The sequence below is a fragment of the Vulpes vulpes genome, chromosome 3 (assembly GCF_048418805.1).
Source record: "Vulpes vulpes isolate BD-2025 chromosome 3, VulVul3, whole genome shotgun sequence".
Lineage (NCBI taxonomy): Eukaryota > Metazoa > Chordata > Mammalia > Carnivora > Canidae > Vulpes > Vulpes vulpes.
In genome coordinates this window covers 69022281-69046270 of record NC_132782.1, presented here as the reverse complement: position 1 = coordinate 69046270, position 23990 = coordinate 69022281, and the positions used below count along the sequence as shown (strand labels likewise).

The following is a 23990-nucleotide window of genomic DNA, read 5'->3' as shown; positions in this document are numbered from 1 at the left end:
AAGTAAGTGATCATATTCTCATCTAAACCAAGTTCTTAAAAAGAAAAAAAAATAAACAAGGTTCTTCTGTTGATTATGATATTTAAATGAGGGGCATTACTAGTCTTATGGTCACTAGTATTCTCTATCTTGAGTCTGTCTGTGCCTCTTTGCTTTCTTTCCCCCCGGACATAGCAGATTAGAACAAACACCATTTTGTTATATGTCATACTTGGAGGTTAGGAATTTGGGCAGGACTCAACTGGGTGATTCTTTGGCTCTCATGATACTGAAGTTACTTGGTGGGGTTCAGCTTTACTCACGTATCAGGTTCTTTGGTGGGGAATGCCCAGCCAGGCTCAGTGGGGAACGTCACTGGGTATCCCTGTGTGTGGTCTCTGTAATATGGCTGTCTCAGGGTATCTGGACTTCTCTCGGGTTTCTTAGCACCCCAGAGAATGTATTCTAAGAGACAGGAAGTGGAAATTCCCAATCTCTTAGGGTCTGGGCTTGGAAACTAGCATGCCATCACTTCAGTTAAATTCGACTGAACAAAGCAGTAACAGAGCCAGTCCAGATTCAAGAGAATGGGAGTAAACCCAGCTTTCATGGGAGGAAGGTCGAGGAAGCAGTGGCCATGTTCATTTGCCATACGTCCCTTTACCCCTCACATTGAGCGTTTGCTGTGCATGCTTGAATTTTTATTCAAATTGGTAACACCCAGAGTAAGTCACAGCTTCATTTATTTCTCATCTGAACAGTTCCTGTCATGTCAAATGAACTTCTCTATCTTTATGCTCTTCACTATCCAATTTCCTGTGTACGCTATTCTGAGAACAACTGTTTAAATTTCTTCTGCAGTTACTCTACCATGGTAGCTTGTTGAAGAGAAATAGAGACCTCAGACTGTGTTATAGAACCCCTTCCAAATCTTAGCCCAACCCCCTGTCTAAATTGCTTCCCAGAAACTCCTCTCTATATTTCCTGAGATCTGGCTCAAGTACAGTAAACCGTTCCCCAAACTATCGTGACATCCTCCTTCTTCTTGCCCTTCCAGTACACCTCTTTCTCCTCTTCCCTTGGCCTGGGATGCACTTCCAGAATCATCTATCTGTTGAAATCCTTTTTAGTCTGCAGTATGAAACTCAAATGTGAACAACGCATGGGACCCACCCTGGCTTCCTCTAAATGGCGGTGGCTTTCAAGATCCTAATCCTATAGCACTCCTGCCCCTTTCCGAGGTTTTCTAACAGCTTAGCTTACAGTTATTTTTTACAAGCCCATCTTATTTTAAAGCTTATTAATCTTTTAAATTATTCATCATCTTTAAAGTCTCCCAGCTCCCAGCATAGCAATTTCATTTCACCCACTAGGTGCTCACTATGGATTTTTATTTGAACTGTGCTTGATTTCTGGCCAGAAACTTTGCACGCAGGTCATCTATAAATTTCAAAGGATAAATGCACCAAACATGGGCAGTTTTTAAGAGTTGGCTAGCGTAGTATCAGTCAGGTTATTGGTAAAAGGCAGTGGTGGAGGCTTTGGATTAAATGGAGACTTTGGATATCAAAAAGAAAAGAGCAGAGATCCTTAGGGTTTCCACGTGTAGATCTGTGCTAGCACGAGGGGGTGAGGAAGATGTTCCAAGAGAAAAATGATCAGCGATCACAACTATTAAACTGCTTTCTTGGGGTGCCTGGGTGGCTCAGTCAATTAAGCATCTGCCTTTGGCTGGGGTCATGATCTCAGAGTCCCTGCCCAGTGGGGAGTCTGTTTCTTCCTCTCCCTCTGCCCCTCCCCTGCTCATGCCCTCCCTCCCTCCCTTCCCTCCCTCCCTCCCTCTCTTCCTCTCTCTCAAATAAGTAAAATCTTGCAAAAAATTAAACAAACTGCTTTCTTTAGGAGTGATGACATGGTACAGCTTAAACCTGAATATTTGTCTTTTTATAATAAATGGGTTATTTTGGAAAATTATGGGCAGGAAGCGAGGTCTGCCCTGGTACATACTCACACATATCTGAAACATCACCTAGGAAAAAGTAGATTTGTTCAGGCACTCAAACACTTTTCTTTTTTAAAGACAGCGATGCAGCTTTCCTAAAAGACCACCCACCAGAAAACCTGAACTCATGTTCATCTAATTTTTCTCTTTTGTGTGTTTTAGGCACTTTCCCCACATGACAGGAAGAGGAGCTTCTGGTTAGAAGACAAGTGCTGGGAGTCCAAGGCTTTCTGCTCACCATGAAGGGGACCTGCGTCATTGCGTGGCTGTTCTCAAGCCTGGGGTGGTGGAGACTCGCCCAGCCAGAAACAGATGCATCCCAGTGCCAGACAACAGAGCACCCGGTCACTTCCTATAAAGGTGAGGGACTGGCACCCTTGGACTACAAGGGCACCTCTTTTTTTTTATTGGAGTTCAATTTGCCAACATATACCATAACACCCAGTGCTCATCCCATCAAGTGCCCACCTCAGTGCCCGTCACCCGGTCACCCCCAGCCCCATCCACCTCCCTTTCCACCACCCCTTGTTCGTTTCCCAGAGTTAGGAGTCTCTCATGTTCTGTCTCCCTTTCTGATATTTCCCACTCATTTTCTCTCCTTTCCCCTTTATTCCCTTTCACTATTTTTTATATTCCCCAAATGAATGAGACCATATAATGTTTGTCCTTCTCCGATTGACTTATTTCACTCAGCATAATACCCTCCAGTTCCATCCACGTTGAAGCAAATGGTGGGTATTTGTTGTTTCTAATGGCTGAGTAATATTCCATTGTATACATAAACCACATCTTCTTTATCCATTCATCTTTCGATGGACACTGAGGCTCCTTCCACAGTTTGGCTATTGTGGACATTGCTGCTAGAAACATCAGGGTGCAGGTGTCCCAGCATTTCACTGCATCTGTATCTTTGGGGTAAATCCCCAACAGTGCAATTGCTGGGTCGTAGGGCAGGTCTATTTTTAACTCTTTGAGGAACCTCCACACAGTTTTCCAGAGTGGCTGCACCAGTTCACATTCCCACCAACAGGGCAAGAGGGTTCCCCTTTCTCCGCATCCTCTCCAACATTTGTGATTTCCTGCCTTGTTAATTTTCCCCATTCTCACTGGTGTGAGGTGGTATCTCATTGTGGATTTGATTTGTATTTCCCTGATGGCAAGTGATGCGGAGCATTTTCTCCTGTGCTTGTTGGCCATGTCTATGTCTTCCTCTGTGAGATTTGTGTGCATGTCTTTTGCCCATTTCATGATTGGATTATTTGTTTCTTTGGTGTTGAGTTTCATAAGTTCTTTATAGATCTTGGAAACTAGCCCTTTATCTGATAGGTCATTTGCAAATCTCTTCTCCCATTCCGTAGGTTGTCTTTTAGTTTTGTTGACTGTATCCTTTGCTGTGCAGAAGCTTCTTATCTTGATGAAGTCCCAGTAGTTCCTTTTTTCTTTTGTTTCTTTTGCCTTCGTGGATGTATCTTGCAAGAAGTTGCTGTGGCCGAGTTCAAAAAGGGTGTTGCCTGTGTTCTCCTCTAGGATTTTGATGGAATCTTGTCTCACATTTAGATCTTTCATCCATTTTGAGTTTATCTTTGTGTATGGTGCAAGAGAGTGGTCTAGTTTCATTCTTCTGCATGTGGATGTCCAATTTTCCCAGCACCATTTATTGAAGAGACTGTCTTTTTCCCAGTGGATAGTCTTTCCTCCTTTGTCGAATATTAGTTGACCATAAAGTTGAGGGTCCACTTCTGGGTTCTCTATTCTGTTCCATTGATCTATGTGTCTGTTTTTGTGCCAGTACCATATTGTCTTGATGACCACAGCTTTGTAGTACAACCTGAAATCTGGCATTGTGATGCCCCCAGCTATGGTTTTCTTTTTTTGGTATTACCCTAGCTATTCGGGTTTTTTTCTGATTCCACACAAATCTTAACATAATTTGTTCCAACTCTCTGAAGAAAGTCCATGGTATTTTGATAGAGATTGCATTAAATGTGTAAATTGACAAGGGCACCTCTTACGTGCACTTTCCATGTTCAGTTATTGCTCTGTCATTCTGTGACTCTTGTTTTAGACATTGTTTAAAATATGAGCAAAAATACAAACACTTCCATTGTAAGAATTTGCTATCCCAAAACTGATCACTACTCTCTCAAGAAGAATTCAAAATCAGTTTCACGGGTAGAAAATCCCATTGTTGATGAGGTCACCTTTATTTAAGATGTGCTGTGAGTCTCCGAGGCAATTGAACCATGCACTAAAATTATGATCTTCAGAAATAACAACAAAACCAAGTAAAATAAAAAATTATTCACTTCAGCATTTCCCAACAAAGCCTTATTAGTCTTACCATAAAACTTATGCTTTGGTCTTTATCTGACACTGCATGGCAGACAGAATTGATTTAACATCTTAAGAATGTCAGTGGATCTGTAGGATTAATTAATTAGTATGTATATCCAGTCATTTACCCCTTTATTTTTCAGAATTTACTTAGGGCACTCTCTACCCTGGGCACATTAAAGCATTCAGGATGAAAAATAAATCAGTCTTTGTCCCTGTCCTCAAGAAACTTAGCATTATATTATCAGGCCAACTACAATTAATCAGATATTATATTTTAATAATTCTTGCAATAAATAGCTTTATGGTTTGTTGTGTTTTAAACTTTATATTGTGAAAAATTTCAAGTATATGCAAAAATAGAAAGAATAGTCTAAGAAACACCCAACCCAACATTTATTAATTCATGCTCTGCCTTTCTTCTTTTAAATCCTCATGCATCCTCCACCCTACACCCACCAAGTTATTTTGTGGCAAATTCAAAAAATCATATAATCGTATTTATAATATTTCCTTTCATGACTATCAAAGCTTTCTTTCTCAGCACCATTATCACATCAGTCAAGAAACACAAAAAAATCCCAAAACACCATTTCCATAAAATCATCTGACACCCAGTGAGTATTGTGAGATCCCTGATGGTCTCGTGAAGGCGGATGCGTTTCGTTAACAGTTGGACTGACTCAGGATCTAAATGGAGTTCATACACTGCAGTTGGTGGGTGTGGCTCTTGACGCTCTTCTAATCTCCCATTTTGTTGTGGTTGCTGTTGCTTCCCGTGCAAATTAGTTATGGAGGAAATCCAAGCTCTTTGTCCTGTAGCCTTTCTCACTTTTGCCAAGTGTATCCCATTGGTGTTCAAATGTTCTTTGGTCCCGAATATTTGTATAAATGCATAGTAGATCAAGAGGCGGCTTAGATTCAGGTTTGAATCTTTTTGTCTCGCCTGTGGCATGGATGCTGCAGTGTCCTCCTGTGGGGAGCCCGGTGATGTCCAGGTGTGAAATTAGCAGTCACTGATGATTGCGGCCTTAATCTACATTTTTAATGAATAAATAAAATATATAATAATTTTATTTATATATATTTATTTATTATATAATTATATTATATATTTATATTTATTTATTATATATTATATTATAATAATATAATTTTATTGAATAAATAAAATATATAAATAAAATAAATAATCTACATGATTTATTGAAGGGTGTAAAGCTGGGATTTCCTAATTTTATTATTCTTTCTTCATTTTAACAGCAAGAATATTTGTATATAAGGTAACTTTCCTTTATCAACTATTTGAATATCCTGAGGGCCCAGCTCATTATAGGAAAGGCAAAATTAATCCTTTTATTTTCCTCTTCTAGCATTTGTTTGTTCTTTAGACTAGTTAGTTGGTTCTCTAACATTATCCACAGGGGGCAATAAGATATTATGTTTACTTTTTGTTTTGGTTTATTTTCTTATGTTGGTTATTGGAATCAATGATAATGTATGGATTTTAACATTTGAAACATTTCAGGCAATTCCAGTTTTGATGCTCATAGATGGTGAAATCATCTCACGTGAAGCCCATGGTAGCCTTTTAAAGTTGGTTCCGAAGTTTTTCTGATTTAACCCATGGCCGCCTTTGATGGCTTACTTATTCTGGGACAATAAGATGTTCTTGGCTCTTCTCAGCCACTTTCTTCTGTAGACCTGAGAATCAGCCATTTTGGCTGATTTGAGCGTGGAGGTCTTCAGTGTTATGTCCTTTCAGTGTTCAGAGCTAAGGAAAAATTTTTAAAAATGCACCATAATTTCCTCCGGATACTTCCATTTCATCTCCAGGACTCTATGACTTCTCTGACTCTCTTCCACCTTATGTCTGTGTCTTTTTGTCCCATGCATGAAATCCTGAGTCTATGCAGCCAACACAGTTGTTCCTTCGCCCTTCCTGCAGTGTACACTGCATCATTTCAGAGCTAGTGTCCAGCAGTTCTAGTCATTTTTACTACTGAAAATGCTGTAAGATGATCTGCTTCTCTTCTTGTAGTCCTTCCCTTGTTGGGAAATTAGAGCAAAGTGACGACTTTGAAATCACTTGAAGTGATTTCCTTTTTGCATGGTTATGCTACCAACTCGAAACCCAGTTCATTTCATTTGTCTAATTTAACTTTTGATTTTTAGAAAATTTAAAGATTTACCTTATTATATAATGCTTCAAAGTTTCATTAATGAAAACAAGGAATGTTTGGAAAAACTGGCTTCACTTGTGTTTTCTCTACCCCGTTCTCTCTCTGCACTTATCTAACCTTTCACTTATATTTTATGGTCCACACTTCTTTTCTCTCTCTGGCAGTTTTTGACATGGAGATATATCTTGGAGTCCACTCCCCAGTGGCGGACTCTGTGCCACTCCTTTTTTTTTTTTTTTTTTAAAGATTGTATTCATCAGAGACACACAGAGAGAGGCAGAGACACAGGAAGAAGGAGAAGCAGGCTCCCCATGGGGAGCCCGATGTGGGACTCGATCCCAGTACCCCAGGATCACACCCTGGGCTGCTCAACCACTGAGCCACCCAGGTGCCCCCGTGCCACTCCTTTTCATAGCACATAGCTCTCCACTGTGATGAATCATAGTATATTCAACAAAACTCCCCACTGAGAGAGATTTAGAGTATTTTTTTGACCATTTTTGTGGTCATGGGTAGTGTTATAATGAGTAATGCCTACTACAAACATCTCTTAATCCTTTGCAAGGGTACCATTGGGAGAGGTTCCTAGCCCTGGGATTGCTAGGTCAGAGGGTAAATGCATATGTGGTTTTGCTAGATATTGCCCAATTCCCTTTCATGAAGGTTGCCCCATTTTGTGTTCTCATTTGTCTTGGATATGAGGATCTGTCTCCCACCAGCCTTTCCAGCAGAGTGTACTAGCACTCTTCAGGATGTGGAGTAATCCCATAATTCATAAATGATATCTCAGCATAATTTTAATTTGCTTGTGTTTAATTTGGAGCAAATGTTCAACAAACATTTGCCTTTTATGTAACAGAGTCTCTGCTAAATATTGAGGAGATAAAGCAAAAAACAGAATCTGCATTAAAGGTTTAGAATAGCTCTAGGAATATAAACCGGAAGGATTGCATTACATTCTATTCAGGGTCCTAATAGGTGTCTTCACTGGGTGCTGGGGGAGCCCGAGAGAGGAGCATCTGAACCAGGCAGCCTAGGTTTTAGGAGAATTGTTACAGGTTTCTGGGATGAGGTAACAGCAAAGCTGAGCCCCAAGTGATTATTAGAAGGTGTTTATGAGTCTGATGAATGGAGAGGTGTCTCAGGGAGAGGAAAAGAGCAAGTGCAGAAGCCCTGAAGTGAGGGAGGGGAGCACAGCAGGTCCTGGCAAGTCCCCTCCACAGTAAACCATGAAATTGTAGTTCAGGTTTTGGAGACGAGGAGGCTAAAGTAGTTGTAGGGCTTCCCTCTAGCCCGATATCTAAAAGCCCCTTAAGAAGTTTCCCAGCCCGTATTTAGAATAGCAAAGGCAGCACAGAGAGCCCAGCCTGGGATTGCTGCTGTGATCAGAGGGAGCAATCATGAGGAAGTAAGCTGGAGGGATGGTCACAGAAATGTGAAGAATTAGGCGAGTTCTAGAAATGCGTAGGAGGTATTGATGATTTCATGGATGTAGGACAGGAGGGAGAAGGAGACACTGAGTATGATCCCTAAGTTCTTGGCTGATCATTGCATATTGAATAAAGGAGGGAATCTAAAATGATGATTTGAGATCGAGAAAGCTGAGATCCTAGCTGCCATCAGGTGGGCTGTCTAGTTGAGAGTGAGGCACCATGGGACCCAAGCGGGGAGAGGCTGCCCTCCGAGTATCTGATAATACAGAGTTTGAGGCAGATGTGGGCCAGACGGCAGAGTGACAGACTCGTCCTGGTTTGTCCAGGACTTCGCTGGGGTAGCACTGAAAGTCTTATAATCTGTGTATGAGTTACTTAGGGCTGCTGTAACAAAATACCACACACGGGGTGGCTTAAAACACCAGGAATATCTGGTCTCACAGTTCTGGAGGCTAGAAGTGAAAAAACAAACCAACCAGTGTGTCAGCAGGGTCATGCTTTCTCTGACAGTTCTAGGGGAAAAACCCTCCTTTCCTGCTTCTTAACCTCTGGGAGTTGATCACAGTCCTTGGCATTCCTAGGCCTGTAGATGTGTCACCCCAATCTGAGACTGCAGCCAGGTGGCATTCTCTTGGTGTAGCTGGTCTTTTTGTCTGCCTCTCTTTTTATACAGACTCTCGTCGTATTGGATTTCAAGCTCACCCTCACCCAGCATGATCTCCTTTTAACCAATTATATCTGAAAACACCCTATTTCCAAATAAGATCACATTCGTGGATACTAAGGTTAGGACTTTGACATACCTTGTTGGGGTGGGTTAGGGACACAATTAAGCCTGTAACAAATGGCATTTATCAGAGCAGTTTCAGGGCAGTGCTAGGGGTAGAAACTGCATGGTAATAAGCAGAGAAACAAATGTGAGATGAAGAAGTAAATATAAAAGGAGACAGTTATTGACTTAGCCAGCAGGGATGTGAGCGCAGGGGACAGCTTTTAAGGGAGCATTACTTAATCATCCTTAAGTGGTGATGGGGAAAGGCCAGGTGAAGGAAGGGGGTGCCGAGAGGGGGGGGGATAATTGATTAGACAGGGTCCCTGGGGCTGTGGGAGGGGATAAGATACTGGGCACAGGTGGGGGATTAGCTTACAGGAAGGAGACCCCACCTCCAGTGAGTCAGAGGGAGGGAGACCAGGGCACCCAGGCTGCAGGAGATTTAGCAGACGGAGGTGGCTGGAAGGAGAGAGTGTCCCTGAGGACTTCCCCCCTCTGTCCCAGCTCAGGAGGAGCCAGCAGGCCTTTGGCCAGGAGTATGGGGCTTTAGGAAGGAAGGCTTCTCTGAAGAAGGGGTGAGGTTCTTAATCAACACACATGGGAGAGTCCCTAGGGGATGTTAGGAGCCCAGCCCATCCTTGAAATGGCTCATGTTACAGCTGAGCAGGCGGCCATTGCTGAGCTACATGGACACTTTTGTGTAAAGCGTGACTCTCCAGGAACGTTTGAGAAAGGAAGATGGAAGGTTGATGTGGGAGAGACAAAGGAAGTACTGGGTAATCTTGAGTGTTAAATTCTCGATTTCTGCATACACTTAAAATTTCATGATTTAATGTCGTGCATCTGCACAAGAGGCTGATGAGTTGGACCAGATGCTGCCGTTCACGTCTTAGTACAACGAAGCACGTTTTATTGAAGTCTTGATTCGATTTACCTGGGTAGGCGGAAGGTGCTGGTGGGATCTTCTCCCCCGATCCCAGGTAAAATATTTGCCACCGTGGGCTTCTCTTGTCTAGCAGAGTTCATTGCTCAACATGCTCTAGCAGCTTGCTGTGTTTGCAAGGTTACTCCCTTGCTGCGTGTTCTGGAATATGTTTCTGTGATTATGCAGGGCCTGCACCCCGACCCATTGCAGACCCACTGTTTACACTTCTGTCCTTGTCATTTGCTTACATGTCTGTTCCAATAAAGAGGGAAAAAATAGTGACCCTTTAAGACAGCATGTTTCTCAGCATGCTTACTGAGTCTCATAACCATCTCTGAAATGAGTTTTAAATGTTTAATGTCCACTTAAGGCAATAGTGCCATAGTCTGCCTTTGTTTGTTTATTGATTAAAGTTTACCCAGCATGCTTGCTATTTAGAGTGTGCTCCACTTATAGGAATTGGTTTATGGGCAACAATTTCACAGTATGCGCAGAGGACGACCACCAGTGGGGTGAGTCATGCCACACATAGGCCTCCTTTGCCTTAGAGCCTTAAGATCATGACTAATCTGGAAGCCTTTCTTCAGTGCCTTAGCTGGTAGTGCTTAGTATTAATGATCACTAAGATTACTCGTGCCTGCAGAACCAGGTGAGGCACTATTCATTCCACTCTAGGGTCCCCAAGATCTTTATCTCTGACTCCTTGGTGTCCACTTTGATTGCCTTCCTACTTGCGGATTCATCGATTGGCCAGAGATTTGTTTTTGGAACTGAGGAAAGAGTGGTGTGAATGCTTCGTACAGGATTAGCAACGTTTGGCCCCAGATCTTGGGAGGGGCATCTGAGGGAATCAGATTGGGTGTTCCAGCTTGGGCCATCCCCGGGACAGGACTGGGAGTGGCACTGGGCCTTCAGTTTAAACAACTGTCTTTATCTCCACATGTTGTCTTAGGAGATTGAAGGAACCAAGATTGACAGGGTACAACAGAGGATTTTGAACTAGGGTTCTATTCTCTCAGCACAGTATAAATTTTTTTTTCACAAATCCTGCATCTTTCTTTTTTTTATTTATTTATTTATTTATTTATTTATTTATTTATTTATGATAGTCACAGAGAGAGAGAGAGAGGCAGAGACACAGGCAGAGGGAGAAGCAGGCTCCATGCACCGGGAGCCTGATGTGGGATTCGATCCCGGGTCTCCAGGATCGCGCCCTGGGCCAAAGGCAGGCGCCAAACCGCTGCGCCACCCAGGGATCCCTGCATCTTTCTTTTGAATCATAATTATATTCCATTGTATTTGTGTGTTAGAAGCATTCATTTGTTAAATGTTGGCAGCAGTGACATGTGACATATTTGTAACTGTCTTCTTCAGGATAACTTACTGGGAGGCCCAGTCTCTTCCCACCTGGGAGAGGCTATCTTTCTACCAGTCTGTAGGTTGGCCAAGTTACACGTTTCCTACTGCCCCATTAGCCATCATTCCTGCCCATTATCCCACCAATTACTGCTCTTCTCATGGCTTCCTCAGTTCCTGGGACCACTGCCTTGCTTTGTGCTTCCCTCGGGGCTGAGGAAGCTATAGCCTGGGCAGCCTCAGTTACCCTCCAAGGCAGAAGGACAGGGATGCCAGAAGGGAGCCACAGGCCTTGTTTCTGTGACATGACTCCATGTGTCCCATGGCCTCATGCATGTCCCAGGACCCAGGAATGTCCCACAGTTCCATGGTGTCCCACGATGTTCCATTTCTGCTCTGGGTTTTGACATTCTGGTGTCCAGTACCCGAGTCAGCCCTGTGGTATTATGGCCGTGCCTGGATTGCACCCCTTCTCTGGGACCTGGTCCTCAGCACTACAGGAAGGGCTGCAATAGATGATTTCTGTTTCCCATAAGATTTTAGAGACTTGAGAGTCTTTGAGTACATAAACCTTGATTGAAATTCCTTCTAGTATTTCTCCCCATTCTTCTAGTCTCAGATCTGCCATTTGACCTTTATAAATCATAGATGTGCGTGATTGTATGGCACTGGCCTACTTTCTCCAAGGAAGAATTAGGAAAGTTTATTTTAATTAAAAATAGATTGTATGAAATTCATTTTAATATTTAGTTTGAATGTTTTCATATGATTCTGATTAGAGTATAGGTATAGCAAGACACTGCTAACTGTTGAAAACTCTCTTGAATGCAATGCTTTTCTTTATGAAATGTAAAATCTACATAAACCAAGTATGATTCTTTTTGGTTTCATAACAGGATATGAGTTATCCTCCTGTGAGTTTCTTTGGGGAGGAAAATTGTTGTTATGGATCCTTAAAAGTTCTTGGTTCCATAAATAATTTGACTTTTGTTATCATACATATGACTGAATGGTTCGTATAATGTACTGTCAAAATCACACGGGCAAAATATTCCAGTCTATTTGCAAGTGAAGCCACTATGGCACAGGCACACTGCCTGTTTTGTACATTAAAAACTGCATTTGGGAATACATTTTTTATTTCAGAGTCTGTTGCTAGCTTGCTATCTGAAAAAGTGAATATTTAAAAATACACAACTTTTCAAGTCTGTAACATAGGTATATCATGATCATTCACGGATGCACAGAGGTGTAAGGAGAAAACACAGTGTAAAACCGCTATGTGTTACTCAATGGGTGATTTGGTTCCAACACCAACACCCGCTGAGCAGGGAGCCCAATTCAGGACCTGGGATCCTGGGATCCCAGGAACAGGGAGCCCAATTCAGGACCCTGGGATCATGACCTGAGCTGAAGCAGATGCTTAACTGATTGAGCCACCCAGGCGCCCTGCTACATTGAACTTTTTGTCATTATTGGTCTTTGACTGATGAGAGTTGGGAGAGCCCCCCTCCCTTTTTTATACAAATAATGCTTAAGTTCTGATGAAAATGATTTCTTGAGTTTTGAGAATTATCAACAACTTCTGTATTATTTTTTGTGTTCCAAGGCCACTAATGAAATAATGTATAAGACTGAATATTTATATTGTATCTTGAGATACAATTTCAAGTGTTTTGATGGATTTGGCTAGGCGGGGAAATAGTTCCTGTTATTTTAAGGCTGCAAATGGAATGCCTTACAAGTGAGGTAGAGCAATGTGATTGCATTAAAACTGGGAATAAGATTTTGTCAAGTTACTGTCAGGGTTCTGATTCAAAGCAGTCATTTCATTTGGCCTCAAATGGTATGTTACTCTATTTATCTCTAAGCATATTCTCGTCTTTCTGAGCGTTAAATGGGCACTTCATCTGTTCTCACAAGGAAAGTAGATAAAAATCATATCCTTCTTTTATATGTAGTAAGAGTTGAAGAGTAAACGTAGAGTGTACAAAGTTTTTACCAGGCGGCATTCTTCTTGGATTTTGGTTCTTTTGACTTCCTTGAATATCAAAGACAAGGCAAGCAACCCTGGTTACATGAAGGGACGAAGCATTAGGCCAGCTCCAGCAGACAGCGGTGCTGCCATTTTCCTGTTATCGATGACCTAGAATATTAATTACGTGGAAGGGACTCCAATGAGGTTTTTAAATTTAGCTTGCTTACTAATTTAATCATCACCCTAACCTTTTATTTCCCGAGGCTTTATTATGGTAGAGTGAAAAAGGTTCAGAAATAGACTTTGGCTTTGTGGGAAGACTTATTCCTTAATTTCCTCTCTGCTCTCCTGTCTCCCTCAGGTGACTGAGGGGTGGACTCAGAGAGCCTAATCACACGTGTTGCACTAGGCAGGAGGCGTTCTTACTCCTGGTCAAGAGCATAGTGTTGTGGACCTTGTTGAAATGAATGCATTCCTCCAGTCTGCTGTGTGACAGAGTTGTGGTAAAGCAGTTTGATCATTCCCTCTTTGAAAGCACCTTTGGGCCACATGTTAGAGAGACCGCAAACCCTATTAAATAAAATCAGTGAAGTGGGAACCCAATGCCAGGCTAGCAGAGAGCCTGTGTAGCTCCTAGAGTGATGATGATTAACGATTGTCATTCGCCTTTGTGTTTTTGATTTTTGTGCCACTCGATTCCCTGGCTTCAGCACCCAGAGTGTTTTAGCTTCTGCTTGTTTGAAGAAAAAAGCTGGGTCCAGCTCACTAATAATTTAATCAGGATTTATTGAGTGCCCATTATAGGCTGGTTCCAGTCACTGGGATTACTTACCCCAGTGAGCAAAACAGGTAGAAATCTTGGAGTGCACAGAGTTTACATCCTATTAGGGGAGACAGGCAAGAATAAGATGGTGTATTACAGAGTGGGTTACATGAGAGCTGCAGAAAAATAGAAAACAGGGAACAGATTCAGTATGGGGTCTTGCAATTTTATCAAGATCAAGGTAGCCAGGCAGGCCTGACACTTAACCTGTTGCCTCCAGACACACTAGTCAGGGAGTCTGAAAGATTCCTCAGGCTCCTGTGCCAGCGGGGCTCCTGTTCTGCGGGTGTGTGAGTGGGAGGAGGCAGCAGGAGCTGGGGAGGAATAGGGAAGTGTATACCTCCAAGTGCTGAGTGCAGCCCAAGAGTGAGGCAGTGCTTTTTGGCAGTTCCCACTTAGGTCAGAACTGCTGGACAAGAGCACAGCAGCAGATGCAAGCTTATGGGCTCAGTTCAGCTTGTTAGAGCAGCTCGTCTCTGTGGGCTATGCATTCTTCCTTCTGGCTTTCTCAGGCCTAGTCCTTCATCCTTCAGTTTTTTTAGTTTTCACGTTATCTTTACAATGAATTCTCTATGTTGAATTTTCTCTAATCAATTACCTTGGGCGGTTTGTATTTTCCTGGATGGATTATGATGTATACAGCAGGGGGCATTGAGTCTATATTTAAAAGAGATGAGGGGCAGAACATGGGGATAACTGAGGACAGAATGGTCCAGGTAGAAGGAGAGCAAGTGTAAAGGCCTTGGGGTGGGATTATGCTTAGCAGGTTTGGGTAACAGTAACAAGGCTAGAATGGCCAGAGTGGAGTGAATCTTGGGGGAGAGTAATGGAGATGAGGTCAGAAGGATAACAGGGACCAGATCCTATAGGGCCTTGAAGAATTTTGGTTTTTATCTTGAGTGAGGTGGGAAGCCATTGGGAGATTTGTTGTAGAGTATTGATATGATTTAACATGACTTAGAAGGATCATGTTGGCTGCTGTGCTGAGGATGGAGTGAATTGGAAGTGGATGGATGGGATGCAGGATTGGGAGACCAGTTTGGGAGCTGGCGAATAATCCAGGCTAGAATTGGTGGTGGCTTGGATGAAGGTGTTAGCAGCAGACACAGGAAGCAGTGGTCATGTTCTGGATAGAGCTTACTTTGGAAGTCAAGTCCAAAGCATTTTCTTTCAGACTGTGTACATGTTGTGAGAGAAAGAGAAAGGCAAGAGGAACTCTGAGGGGTTTGGTTGAGCAACTGGAAGAGTGGAAGATGAGGAAGTGTGTAGGACAGTCACATTTGAAGGAGTATTGGAGCTCCATTTGGGGCATGTTAAGCTTGAGATGCTTCTTTGGCATCCAGGTAGAAATGTCAAATAGTTGCATACACAAGTCTGCAGATCTGGGGAGCTGTCAGGGCTGGAGGTGGACATTTGGGAGTTATTAACATACAGAGAGCATTTAAATCTCTAAGTCTGGCTGAGCTCTCTAGGGGAAAGAGTGTACATAGAAAGGTGAAGAGGTGTAATGAGCAAGCCCTGGCGTAATTCAGTACATAGAGTTTGGAGAGATGAGACAACAGATAAGATGGAGAAGGAATATTCAGAGATGTCCTAGGAGACAAGTGAAGGAAAAGTTCTTTCCATGGTGGCCTAACAGGTTAAAAACTAGAGACTTTGCTCTGAACACCAGGAAGCAGGAGGCCAATATTAATATTAGCAGGAGGTGCTGAAGTTTCCAAGCAGTAGAACTCTTCAGATACTTAGAGGACTGTAGGACATGCCATGTAATTTGAATATGAATATCCCTTGAATAGTGACCAAAGAAAGAATTGCCCTAGTGATTGGTAAGAAACAGTATTGTATGAGGTTGCTATATTTAAAAGGAGAAATCTCAGAAGTTGGTCTTGCCCCCTTAATTGAGATCATTATTAGCCAGCTGTTGAATAGAAAGAGCAGTATGGCCAGGAGACAAGATTTTGTGTTTGTGTCCTGTAACTTAGTAATTGTGTGAACATGGGCAGGTTAATAATTCTGTGCCTTCATTAGCATTTAAAAATATGGGGATGATAATGCCACCTTCTTAGGGTTATTCAGTAGTGGAAATGACAGTTTGTGTGTGTTTTTGTGTATGTGAAAGTACAAAGACTTACAGAGCCAGCTGTCATTATATCTAACATTAGAATTAGCTGCCTTTGAGCTTAAATGTAGCACTCCTATAGCACTCCTAACTATTAGGAAGTTTTTCAAACTCTTTGAGACATAGTAATTTGAGGAGCTAGCCATGACGAAATGTACAAGAAATCTGAATATTTGGTCTTCATGACTTTTGTCTGGGTTTTAATGTTAATCACTCGATAATGCAAACCTATGTTGAGAACTTCTCATTTGGGAGTTAAAGGCAAAATTTAAGTCATTACACAAGTGGTCCAAGTCAGATTTAAATATTTTCTGAATTTAAAAAAATGGGCTAGAATAATGTAAGCACAATTCAGTAAAATTTAGAACTCATTTGCATGCTTTTATTTTTTTAATTCCAAAAGTCAGCCCTACTTTTAAGAAGCATATCTACAAAAATAAAGTCCCAGCATGGAAATCATAAATCCTTCATTTCATAGTGCGGAAACAGAAGCTTACATGATAAACTCATGGATCAAGATATAAATCTGAAATCTAAATTAAGTAGTTTGGGGACTAAAAATGTAAATCAGAGCAAAATTTATAAATGTGGGCTTTCTTGTTTCGTGTTTGAGTATATAACCATAGTATCTAATACTAATTTTAGAAATTGTATACAGACTGTTAGAGAGCTTCTGTCATATATAGCTGTTGTTTGACCAAGATTTGGTAAACAGATTATTTTTATTTTTAAGATGAAACTTTATATATGGGACTTTACCAACTAGGCATGGTGGAATTATGAGATTTGATTTACTCTCTTGCTTTAAACAAGAAAACCAGACAAAATATTAGGAACCATATTTTTTAGATGATGGACAATAGGCAGAGGGCAGAGCAGGACTGTAATTCTTAGACAAAGGAAATAGATGAGTTCTATGACAGCCTTAGTTCACTGGAAGTAGTTTCCAAGGCAGAGTACAGTAAAGGGGAATCCAAACATAGACCAGCGTAGATCAAGTCTCATACATGTAAAAGCATTGAAATCATTTCTGTGTGATCTATGAGCACATAAGACCCAAACTAAAAATCAATAACAGAATGATATATGGAAAACAATGTTGGACTTTAAGCAATATGATTCTAAGTGATGCAGAGGTCAAAGAACAAATCAAGAGAGAAATTCTAAAATATTTTCATCTGAGGGACAATGAAAGCACAACTTACCTAAATTTGTAGGATGCAGCTAAACCTGAGCTTACAGAGGAATTGGTACCTTATTTGCTTGTATTAGAGATAGAGCATAATCTGCTATCAATGATTTTGGGATCTTAGGGAAGTATAAAAAAGCAAATTAAATCTGTGGTAAACAGGAGGAAGAAGAAAATAAAAAATAAGAGCACAAATCAGTTAAGGGGAAAATTATAATGAAGATCAATTAAACTAAAAGCTAACACTTTAACAAGATCAGCAAAATCAATACGTCTCTAAACAGTTTGGTTAGGAACAAGAGAGAAGACATATTTGTCAATATTAGGAATGAATGAGGAGACATCTCTACAGAGCCTACAGAAGAGACCAGTAATAGAAAACAGTGAGCAAGTTTATGCCAATAAATTTGACAACTTAGATGAAATGGGCAAATTCTTTGAAGATCCAGTCTATCCAAGCTCACTTAGGAAGGGACAGATAACCTGAATAATTTAATATCCATTAATGGAATTCAATTTATAATTAAAAACCTTATAACAAAGAAAACACCAAACCCAGATGGCTTCAATAGTGAATTTGAGAAATATTTAAGGAAGAAAAAAACAGATACCCATTCTACTCTTCTAGTGTAGAAGAGGTTGGAACTCTTCCAGAGTGGAATAGGTTTTCAGCTTTTTAAAGAAGTCATCATTACTCTTTTACCAAAACCAGAGAAGACATTCCAAAATATAAAATGACACACCATTACCTCTCACAAACATAGGCACAAAAATCCTTTATAATATTTTAGCAGTCGAATCTGGTAATTTGTAAGATGGATAATATGTTATATCCAACTGGCTTTTATGCCGTAAATGCAAGATTGCATAGGATTTCTAAAGTTTCGTACTTGAAAATCAGTCCATGTAAATCAATGTGTTAACTGACTAATTAAAAAAATTTTTTTTTCTTGGGGCACCTGGGTGGCTCAGTCAGTTAAGTATCCAACTGTTGGTTTGGTTTAGGTCATGATCTCAGGGTCCTAAGAATGAGCCCCACGTGGGGCTCTGCACTTAAGACAGCATCTGCTTGGGATTCCTACCCTCTTCCTCTCCCTTGCCTCTGCCCCTCCCTCTGCTCATGCATGCACTTTCTGTCAATTACATAAATAAATAAAATCTAATATTAAAAAAATAACCTCAATAGATATAGAAAAATCATTTGATAAAGTTTAACACACATTCATGATAAAAAATTAGGAATAAAAATTACCTAGAAACTGACAAAAGGTAGCTTAAAAAAGTCAGAATCTAATATGATACTTAATGGTGAAAGGCTAAATGCTTTCCCCACAAGGATATTCATTCTTTCCACTTCTAGCCTAACGTTTAGGTACCATTATTGCTAACCACTGTAAGAGCTAATAATAGATAAATGCTATAGTATAATGGAACTGATATAATAAACAAATGACATACAAATTAGAGAGGAAGAGTTAAAGTTGACTTTTTTCTTCTTCCTTTTTGCAAACAAGATTATCTATATGGAACATCCTAACTAAAGTTTTAAAATCTTTAACAAATAAGTGAGCTCCTGATTTTAAGATACAAAGTGATTATAAAAATATTCAATTGCATTGTGACATATTATCAACTAATAATTAGAAAATGAAATTAAATTCTATCATTTATAGTATCATCTTAAATATGAAATAAAGATACATTTAGCTAAATATGTGCAGGAGCCAAGCATTGGAAGCTGCGAAAGCATTACTGAGAAAATTAAAAAGACCTAGACAAATGGAGCTAAATATTCATAAATCAGAAATTCAGTGTTGTTAAGATATCAATTCAGCTATATCATATGCATTGGAATCTATATGTTAATGCAAATCGAATCAGAATCTTACTGTGCTTTTATTGTGTAAATCAAAAAGCTGATTTTAAAACTTTTATGGAAAGGCAGAGGATTTAGGAAAGGTGAAATAGTTTTGAAAAAAGATCACAATGTTGGAAGGCTGGCAATACCTAAATCGAGACTATGTGGTGTTTACAAAAGGATAAACATGTACATCGATGTTACAGAAAACAGAGACCAGAAGTAGATGCACATATATATTGTCAATTACTTTTCAACAAAGTAGCTATGGTAATTTAGTGAGGAAATTATAGTCCTTTCAACAAATGGTAATGAAAAAAATTTGATACCTCATATGCAAAGATGACCTGAAATGGATCATTGACCTAAAGTTCAGAGCTAAAAATTATAAAACTTCTAGAAGTAAAACTGTGGAAAAGATTTTGAAACCTTGGATTAGGCAAGGATTTCTTAGGATAAGAAAAGCATGAAAAGCATATGTATTTTTTTCATATAAATTAGTCCACATCAAATTTAAAAATATCTGCCCTTCAAAGATATCTTTGAGAATAAGGGAAAGCAAGCTGGATGCTATATGGAAATGTTACAAAACATGTATCTGTGAAAGGTCTTGTGTCCAGCATGTATAAGGAAATTCTTCCAATCTAAAAAGAAAATAATCCAAATTTTAAGGAATGGTCTAGAGATTTAAACTATTTGAAAAATGCTATGGCAGCCATGGTGTGGTGTCTCTACACATGCAACAGAGTGACACTTAAAAGACTGATAGTGCTAGGCTTCGGCAAGGATTTGGTGGAGCTAGACCTTTAACACCATGCTCTAGATAAAGCAAGATGGTACAGCCACTTGGGAAGACACACAGTTGCTTCAAAAGTTAAACATACACTTACCATAAATCCCAGCAACACTGCTCATAGTTCCTTGTCCAAAGGTAATGAAGCACTGAATAGTGTCTACAGGAAGACTTGCATGCAAAGGTTTATAACAGCTTCATTCTTACTAGCCAAGACCTGGAAAGAACTCTAAGGCCCATCAGTAGGAGCAGCCAGATTGGTTATGTGAACTAGATATGACTGGGCAGTAAAAGGAAACAAAATGCTGATATAGACAGATGGACCTAAAGATATTATGTTAAGTGAAAGATTCCAGGTATAAAAGACTATGTATATTTTGGGTTATCTCAGTTTTAGCTTCTATAGAATAGAAGCTAAAACTAAAGTTACAGAATATTTATTAATGAGTTGCCTGTGTGCAGTCAAGGGAAAGAATTCCCTGCAAAGGTTCGAGAGAAATCCTGTGAGTTGGTGCAAGTATTTCATATCACAATTAAGGTGATGGTGACAGAGTTTATACATTTGTTGAAAGTCGTTGAATTTAAATTAGTAGATTTATTGTGTCTCAGTTATACCTCCATGAAGCTGCTTTAAAAGGAAATATATATAAGTTCTAACTCTAATAGAGAAGCACAGGCTTGTCAAGAATGTAGGATTCAGTAATCAAATTGCTTAAGAAATAGCCTGAGTTTGTCAAAACACTGCTACATTTCCTTGACAATATGGGCAAGCATTATGTGAGAACTTTACAGTGAGAAAGATAGTTACGAATAATGTGTTATGTGACATTTAACAAAGTGTGTATGTGTGTGTGGGTGTGTGTGGGTGTGTGTGTGATATGCATCAGCAAAGCTACTTAGAATTTAAGATACTCAGGTCTTCTATGAAAAACCTGCCACATAAACTGTTTAACCAGTTAAGTTTTTAAGCCAAAGTTACATTAAGAGATAACCCTATAGTTCAGGTTAACTTGATGTAACTTATATAGAAAGCTTTTATTTCAAATACTATTTCATTCAATGGTAATTTATGTTGTTTTTTAAGTGTTATTTATTTATTCATAGAGACACATAAAGAAAGGCAGAGACATAGGCAGAAGGAGAAGCAGGCTCCCCACAAGGAGCCTGAAATGGAACCCAGGACCCTGGGCTCATGCCCTGAGCAAAGGGCAGACTTTCAGCCACTGAGCCACCCAGGTGCCCCTCAATGGAAATCTTTGGAGGAAAATATTTCTGATTCTTGTATACTTTGATAAGATGTTATCACATCTGAAAATTGCTCATTTTTAGTAACTTTTTAACTAAGAGATAAAACACTTCTTGGAATTAGCAGCTATTAAAACTATAGAGAAGAAACAAGAAAAACATACATCTAGCATTTTTTATTGCAATACAAGCATACAACTCTTCTTTTTCCTTTTCAAGGCTGATTTTCTAACATGGTCATTTACTTTTTCTTACTTCTACAGCAATAAGAGGACCATTAGTATAAAGGAGCTGTGTGCAATAGAATCTTCCTTGATGATGGAAATGCTTATATTCTGTGCTGGAAAATATAGCCATTAGCCATGCGTAGCTTTTGAGGACTGAAATGTTACTAGTGTAACTAAAGTAATGAATTTTTAATTGTACTTAATTTTAATTTGTTAAAATACAAATAATCATCTATTGGTGGTGGAGTACCATATTGGACAGTGCATGTGGGGACCTTTGGCCTTTAGCACTGTATAATAACTACTGGTATAGGGTTTTTTTTTCCCACATCTATTCAAAAGCTCTTCTGTTCTGGCATCTCATCTGAGTCAGGTTTTTGGAAAGTGTCATTGTTTATATTTTAAGACCAGGCTGAGAAGAGGAGAACTGTGTAATTGTTATACTTCTGCTGTTAACTACTTCTCTGATGTAAAAGGAATCTCCTTCTGTCTTTTGTTTTGGTCTCCATTTATTCAAGTGAAAAATGAGTGTAGTGGGGTCTTCTATCAAAGACTACCACACCAGTGATTTTGTTGCTCTTTAAACCAGGATAACAGGGGAGGCCAAGGGATATTTGGGACATTTGTTAGCTCTTCAAGAAAACTCCCTCTTAATCCTCAGAAAAGAACACTGTAAAATTTTGTAATGTAAGAGCAAAATATAAATAGAGATTTCCGTTGACATTGTTGACATCAGCAACATTTTTATCACAAATGTGTAGCAGGAAACATTAATATATTTTATGTGAAGAATGGTTTGACCTTTCATTTTCATCCATTTTCACAATTAATTAACATATAAAAAGGTTAGTTTCATATTCAAATAGATTTAGCAGTTTTTCTTGATACCTAGAAGCAAACATTCAGAGATGAAATGTTAATATACATTTTAAGTCATCAATGCAGTGAAGTTTAGAAACTCTTACTTCGAAAGCTCACTGGTAAGCTTGCAGCATCAATTAGAAATTTTTTGGCTACATGGAACAGAAAACAGACCTAACAGTGGTTTAAATAGTAAGGCTGTTTCTTGTTCCCCAACTAGAAGTACAGAACTAGGCAGTCGAGGCTGGCTTAGGAGCTCGGGGGTGTCAGCAAGGACTTGAGCTCCATCATTTTGCTCAGTCACCTGCAGATATTGGCATTCACTTTTGTTTCTATTTCATGTTTGGAAGGCAGCTGGCAGCATTCAAAGTCAGGCGGTGATGAGAGGAGGCAGGATAACCAAGTTCTTGACTCATGTGTTTCATATCAGAAATCAACAACAAAAGCCAGATTGTTCATGGAAACCAATGTTCGGAATTGTTTACACGTAAGTGGCCAGAGCTGTGTCACCTGCCTGCCTCTAGGTACAAAGGGAAAGGAAGTGTCTGGCAAATGACAATGGGAAAAATCAGGACTGAACTCTTGAATCCAATAGGCCTGGTAGCAGGGGGAAGATAGGAACTTACCTTGGATGCAAATTTAAGAGGTAGAAAACCTCCGTGGTCAAGATAAATATCATAGATGTGTGTGTGTGTGTATGTGTGTGTGTGTGTGTGTGTGTGTGTACATCTCTATATAATGCAATATTTACAAAATCGGTATTAATGACAAAGAAGAATTCACGATGAACACATTATCCAGATTTTAAATGAAGATAGGATTAATATAGTCAGTCCCCTGCTGAGCCCTGCTTGGAGCTCCATTGTTTAATTTAAAATGTTGACAGTTTGTTCATCATGGATTTTGGGGGGCATTAATTAATTAATTAATTAATTTTTTAAAAAAATATTTTTTATTTTTTAGATTACTTATTTATTTGTTTGTTTATTTATTTATCAGGGACCAGAGAGAGAGAGGCAGAGAGAGAGAGAGAGAGAGGCAGAGACACAGGCAGAGGGAGAAGCAGGCTCCATGCAGGGAGCCTGATGCGGGACTTGATCCCAGGTCCCCAGGATCACAGCCCGGACCGAAGGCGGCGCTAAACCGCCAAGCCATCCGGGCTCTTGGGCATTAATTTAGAATGTAAAAAAATATTGCCTCAAAATACTATGTCACTGAGGTTTTTTTGGTACCCGCTTAAATTTTGTGCAGTATATGAAAGCTTACTTGCCTTACTCTTGTCCTGGCCCTTGCTCTTGAACCAAATTTGGGTTCCATTAGCAAGGAAGAAGTGATGCGCAGTTAACTGTGTCTGTACAGCTGTGTAGCTGGTTCTGGTATGTCTGCCCCATGAATATTCATAAATGTAAGTTCTTATATATGCTTCACGGAATAGGTCTCTCTTTTTATATTTTAACACCCTGCTTGATAAACAGAGTGTATATTGTATCTTGCACTTGCACAAGGACTCTTTGTGAATAATGGGGACTCAGTACATTTTTGACTGAATGACTAACCAGATACTCTACTGATAAGAAGCAAAACTTAGCCCCAGCAGATTGTTCCAAAACGTATCTGAGATACCATTATGAAAGCAGGAATTTCTCATTTTTGTATTTTCTCATATTTTAAAAGACATATTGTTGGATTATTTGAAATTTTAAAATGATTCATAAGGGACTAGGAGGATAGAAAGACCTGTTGGTGCTTTCTTGTGTCTCCTGAAATGGACAATGGGAATTCGGCTGTCTTGGAAAATGACGAAGTATGTTCTCAAAGAATTCATGTCATAAAACTATGGAAATTGTCATTATGTAATATGAAAACTGGTACAAAAGAATTCATCTTTCCTATAATTTTAATCTTGCTCTAGC

The 23990-nt window shown here is 39.8% G+C and overlaps 1 protein-coding gene across 5 annotated transcripts in view; it reads left to right on the top strand.

Annotated features, from left to right (window-relative positions):
* Positions 1-23990, top strand: part of SEMA5A (semaphorin 5A) — a 472307-nt gene that overhangs the window by 168961 nt on the left and 279356 nt on the right. For 4 of the 5 annotated variants that reach the window (XM_026017648.2, XM_072752696.1, XM_072752695.1 and 1 more), the window contains one exon: positions 2144-2341. In XM_026017648.2, the coding sequence (XP_025873433.1) occupies positions 2221-2341 (121 nt within the window). In that variant the 5' untranslated portion in view covers positions 2144-2220. Of the gene's footprint in view, positions 1-2143; positions 2342-23990 lie in introns of those variants that run through there. The other variant, XM_072752697.1, reaches the window with a different exon arrangement.